At 33.9% G+C, this 5932-nt stretch overlaps 1 protein-coding gene across 1 annotated transcript; it reads left to right on the top strand.

The window, feature by feature from the left end:
- The first annotated feature begins 4950 nt into the window (after nucleotides 1-4950).
- LOC129903861 (protein SRC2-like) lies at nucleotides 4951-5606 on the top strand. Its single transcript, XM_055979377.1, has one exon. It carries the CDS (start codon nucleotides 4970-4972, stop codon nucleotides 5435-5437), a length of 468 nt encoding a protein of 155 aa, XP_055835352.1. The 5' UTR covers nucleotides 4951-4969; the 3' UTR covers nucleotides 5438-5606.
- The last annotated feature ends 326 nt before the right edge of the window (nucleotides 5607-5932 follow it).

Genomic DNA, 5932 nt, shown 5'->3' with positions numbered 1-5932 from the left:
AACTAACTTTGAACCTCAAAACACCAAAACGAACTCGGGTCCTCCAAAAATTCAACCAAGACAACTTCTAGACCTAAAATCATCCCTCGAATGCAATGGAGTCATCGGAATTCAATTCCGAGTATCGAATCTCCAAATATTGACCAAAGTCAATCCAATGATCAAAATTTCAAGAATTCTCAACTCAAGACCTCAAAAATTTATTACAACTCCAAATCTGATTCCGACAACTCTTCTAGACCAAATTCAATATTCCAAAGTTGTTGAAATTGACAGAATTTCATTCTGAGACTCGTAGCTCTGATTGGTCCCAAATACCACTTTTGATTATGTTTAAGCACTTAAAACTCAAAAACTTCCCAAAACTCATATTTTTAAAGAATTTTCCAAAACCAACCCCCAACACAAATTAGAAATAACTTGCGACAACTACTGAGAAGGCTAAAATGATCATTTTATAATTTTTTTTTGAAAATGACCTTTAGGGTCACTACAGAATCATAGACAAGGATCTATATTATTGAAATATCTTATTTGTATTTTCTATCACTGAATATGATCTGTATAATTGACATTACTATTAGTATTTATATTATTAATTGACTATTATCATTTGTATTTGAATTTTTGACTATTCTCATTTGTATTTGTATTGCAGAGAGATGAGGAGGCAAGCGAGAGAGGGCACAGAGAGAGGAGAGAGGTGAGCGAGAGAGGAAAAAGAGAGAGAAGAGAGGCGAGGGAGAGGAAAGAGAAGAAGAGGAAAGAGAAATTTACTATAAAACTGTTAGACCCCGTATTGTATACGTCAAGTTATTCGCGAAGCAATTGACGTGAGATAGAAATCTCGGATTTTTAATTTCTAAACTAGAACTAATAGGTTATAAATTTTACTTAGTATAAGAATGTTATTGGAGATTAGAAATTACTTAATTGTGGTGTTAAGTAACAAAAAATAAATTATGACAACAATGACCTAAGAAGGAACACCAATGTGTCAAGGTAAAAGGGTGACTCAAATTCATCTAAAATAAGGCTAATGGAAGACATACAAATATGCAATTAAATGTTGATTCATCCACTATATTTTCAATATATTGTGGACAACTAAAATATATTTCATAACCAAGTGTAATATTCAGCCAAGGGCTAAAAATTAGAGGAGAAAAAGTTGAAGCATGCAATTGAATATTTAAGCATCTACTACTTTATGAAAGTATACCTTATTTTAGAAAGACATAACATGGTGGAGGGTCCATTTCACATTAAATATTGATCATTCATCTTGGTATGATTACAATGGACAAAGGGTGGTGTATGAATCAGTCACCACACATACAATTGTCTTGTAAACAATTGAAATGAAAGAAGAAAGGAGAAACAAGAAGGTGAGGCTTGGCCACACTTGACCGAAAGTTGTAGAAAAAAATAGAATTTTAAGTGTAAAGTTAATGGAGTGACTCATGCCATAAGTGGAGCATGTGACCAAATTGTAGGCATAAAATTTGAACCAACTAATGACTAAGACATCAGCCATCACAATTCATTTCAACTACACAACACAAAGAAAGAAAACCTAAGTCTAGAGAGAGAAAGCTCTCAGCCACATTGGCTGATTTTGAACTCTTTGAGTCTTGATCCAAAAATTATTTTCTAAGGTGTTTCAACCCTTTAGAAGGCCCCTATAAACGTGAAGATAGTTATTGGAGCAACAAGAACAAGTATTGGTTTATCTCACAAACTCTAGCCAAGTTGAGAAGTCACGTTGTCAAGGTAAGATCTAACTTTTTTTTCATGTATTAAGGGTGATGTAGATATGTAGACATAAGTTGTATGCATGAAATAAAATTTGTTGATGTTGGAACATGATAGTAACCATGAGTTTATATGTGTTGATGTTGAAGTATGGTTGCAACTTGATAAACATGAATTGCATGCATAGAATTATGAACATTGGTGTTGGAATGTTGTTGTAGCCGTGGAGACTATTTTGGTGGCATTGATGGACTAATTTTTTTTAATAATTATGGTTGTTACTATAATATATCTCATGATAAAAAGAATTAGAAGGTTAAAGGTGAAGTTGTGTTAGTATAAAAATAATTGAATCTATGATTTTATATGAGTGATGTTGAAGCATATTGAAACCGTGTGTGGACTATTTTGTGAGGAAGTTAGTGAACTATTTTTACTTGATATTTTGATTGTTATTATCATGAATTTTATGATGGAAATGAAGGTGTTTAATGATTGGAGTTGAAACTAAAGTCATTTGTGAGTTGTTGTAAGGATTATAGAAATGACGATGCAGCTTATTTGCGTATGAATTGATGTTGTACTTATCGTGTGGATAGATGATCATAACCTACTGAAATTATATGAAAAAAAGACATGAAATAATGTGTAAGAATCATATGTGGGTTGCTTAGTATGTTCGTAAACGTTTGCAAGAATTCTGAGCATTGTTTAGGGACTGTTTTGGAAATGTTGTTGGATTGTCTTGGACGTGTTTTGGTAATGGACTATTTTGAACTTGTTGTTTCAATCAAGTTGGAAAAATATAATTATAGTTAAGAGTATACATCATGTTGTCATAGTGGTTTGGCTGTTATAGAATCGTTTCGACGAAATAATATGACTATAGATTAACAAGAATAAATTGTATGTGTCATAATTGCATGTACACTATTATCTAGCGTTGTAAGGTATGGGCTATTTTGAAACGTTGTTGTTATTTAACTTGAAAGATTAATGATAATTAAGATTATGCATTGTGTTGTATGTTGGATGGGCTGTTATAAGTTGTTACATGCAAACGTTAAGGCTACGAACTATAGAAGTAACTTGAGGATGTAGTATTCGTATGTAAATCGTTATTGTATGTTGTGAATGTGGACTGTTTGGAATATTATATGGGCTGTCCGAATTTGGTATTAAACATATAATAATTGATGTTGGGTTGTTGTATGTAGTTGGTTTGGATACAAGAGAAAACGTCGTCTAAACATCTAGAAAGGAGTTACTAACGTTAGAATACGTTTTGAATCTCCCCGTAGCTTAACCGTAGTTGTTGGCATCTTAATATAGGTTGAAGTACTATTGAGAAGCGTATACATATTGTGAGACGAATAAGCGCTAAAGGTATGTGAAGCTAACCCTTCTTTCTTTTGGCATGATTGTTGTGAAATGAATATACGATATATATATATATATATATATATATACACGATTCCAAAGGAATTCCTATTCCTAAGGCTACTAGAATGACTATCGATCTTGATTCCCATAATGTATGTTTTGTCTTATATATATTGATATGTACACACGATTTCAAAGTTCTATTTTAATATAATCCATAGGGACATCCGAAAGGTATATGACATGACTATTATTTGAATTTGCGAACAATGATTCGTGTTGACTATTCTATTGAGTCCTTAAAAAATCTTTTGAATTGCATATAGTTTCTCACTAACTTGCTCGTGCATGTCTCAATATATCTTTCACCGAGTCCCAGACAGGAAATGTTATATTATCGTGCACAGTTTTACTACATTATTCACCAAGTCCCTCATTAAAAGGCCGGAAATGGTACATATATGTATATGATGATATGATGATGTAATGGTATGACAATATGATGATACGATGATATGACGAAATGATGATATGATATGGCGGCCAGGAGGGCATATGATGACCTTATTCACCGAGTCCCTCATTAAGGACCGGGTACGATATATACATGCATATGATATATGATATTGACAAATATGATTATATTACAAAGGCAAGTGCTTTGGCATTCTGGATATTGTACACATTTACTGTACTCCATATTTTGGTTATGATCCTTTTACTGTATTGCACGCTTTACATGCTCGGTACATATTCCGTAGTAACCCCCTTTCTTCGGGGGGATGTGTTTCATGCCCGTAGGTGTAGATACTCATTTTGGTGAGCCGCCAGCTTAAGATTTCCCTCTTGATATCTCGGAGAGTTTCGTTGTTCCGGAGCCCAGATTTGGTATAAATCTTTTCTAATCTAAATATATAAATATGTTGACTAAGGGTACGACGAGGCCTTGTCCCGTCATATCGTACTATTGAAACTCTTAGAGGTCTGTGGACATGTGTGTGGGTCGTATTCAAACATGATAAGTTGTGTGTGTAACATTAGTATGCGAATATTATTTTTACAGCAGCCTTGCCGGCTTGCAGATATTATCATGATTGTGATAGCAGCATTGTCGGCTTGCATTTATATGAATATTTATGTGACGGTTTCGAGACCATAGTTTGGTCATTATAAGATCCATATTGAGTTTGATGTGAAATGAACATATAGTTAAAGAATATGTATACAGGTGTCCATGTCGGGCACTAGTCATGGTCTACGGGGTTGGGTCGTGACAAAAACCTTAACTGTAAGTATAAATTATAATTCTTTTAAGGAAAATTTACGCGAATTGACAAGCATTACTAGTTTATTATTTAATATAGCTATAATTCAACATAATTACGAATCGCGGCTACAATTTAATAAAATTTGCTATTATACAAATCTGAGGCTCATATATAATTTTTTTTTAAAATATAATTATATATAATACATATCACAAATTTACTTTACTAAAATTTTCCAAAGAAATGGCGGGAGTAATAAGTATACGACAAGTCTACAGCGCACACTCATCCTCTTCTTTAATTTAATTCCCCTCTTGATTATTTAACAATCCAAACCCAAAGGTGGATAATATAAACTTATTAAACAAAATAAAAGTCCAAATCGTAGAGAAGACCAGTGCGCTTGCTTAGTTTTTTCCTCTATGTAAAGTCTCCTGTATCGAAAAAAACAAAGTCTCCTGTAGTCCCCACAATACTCATGAGTGGCACATATTTTAATATAAATTTATGTACAGATAACTTACCTCATAAACATAAAATCAAAGTAAACCAACAATATACATATGGAGTGCAGAAAATTTGAAATAACTCTAATATCAGCAAGTGATCTTGAAGATGTCCGAAAGCTATTCAAGATGAAAGTCCATGCTAGGGTTTCCGTAGGTAGCAACCCTAACACCGAGAAACGAACCCCGACGGACAAGCACGGGGAGATAAATCCGGCGTGGAACTTCAGCATGAAGTTTACAATTTCCGAGTGGATGATCCAGTACCCTAATGATATGTTAGTCATTAAGTTGTACTGCAAGAGGAAGCTCGGGGATCGATATATCGGGGAAGTGCATACGTCTATGAAGGAGCTTTACGAATATTCGTACGCTAATGGAGGTAGTGCTATCATGACTTGCCCTGTCCACAAGGGCTCGGCTCAATCTCAAGGTCTTCTGAGGTTTTCTTATAGGTTTGGTGAAAGAGTGACGATTGATAAGTTGGTCTTGGCGGAGAGCATTGCTGGTTGGAGTATGTGTTAATTAGGTGCAAATTAGGAAAAAAAAAAGTTTTGAGTTTTCATGTTGAGTGATTTGTTTTTCTAGTGTCAAATATGGTCTCTGTGTGTATATGCTCTTTATGTTTTCTACTGTTTATACATTTCTCATCAATGGATTCGACCACCATATACTGCAAACAGTACATTTTTGTTTTTTAAATTAACCATATGATATTGAAACTTATTGTCCAACTAATTCAAATTTGCGCTGAACTGATCTCTGATTAGTTAAATGGTTTACCATTTGACTAATTTAGATTTGTGCCAAGTATGATAAATCCTCCTTGTCACTCTTGTTAAGGGTGGAGGGTGGATCTGTTGGTGATGTAAGAGGCAAAAATGTCCTTATTGTACGTAGCTAGTTCTGAAATGCACATGGACCCTATAAAGGTCAACCAAACTGGAAATTAGTTCATCAATGACCAACGGTGACTTAGAATCAATGGATCGATTTGAGGTAAAAACAAATTAGATATAT

The sequence above is a fragment of the Solanum dulcamara genome, chromosome 9 (genome assembly GCF_947179165.1).
Source record: "Solanum dulcamara chromosome 9, daSolDulc1.2, whole genome shotgun sequence".
In the NCBI taxonomy this organism is placed as follows: Eukaryota; Viridiplantae; Streptophyta; class Magnoliopsida; order Solanales; family Solanaceae; genus Solanum; species Solanum dulcamara.
This window is presented reverse-complemented; position numbering and strand designations above follow the sequence as displayed.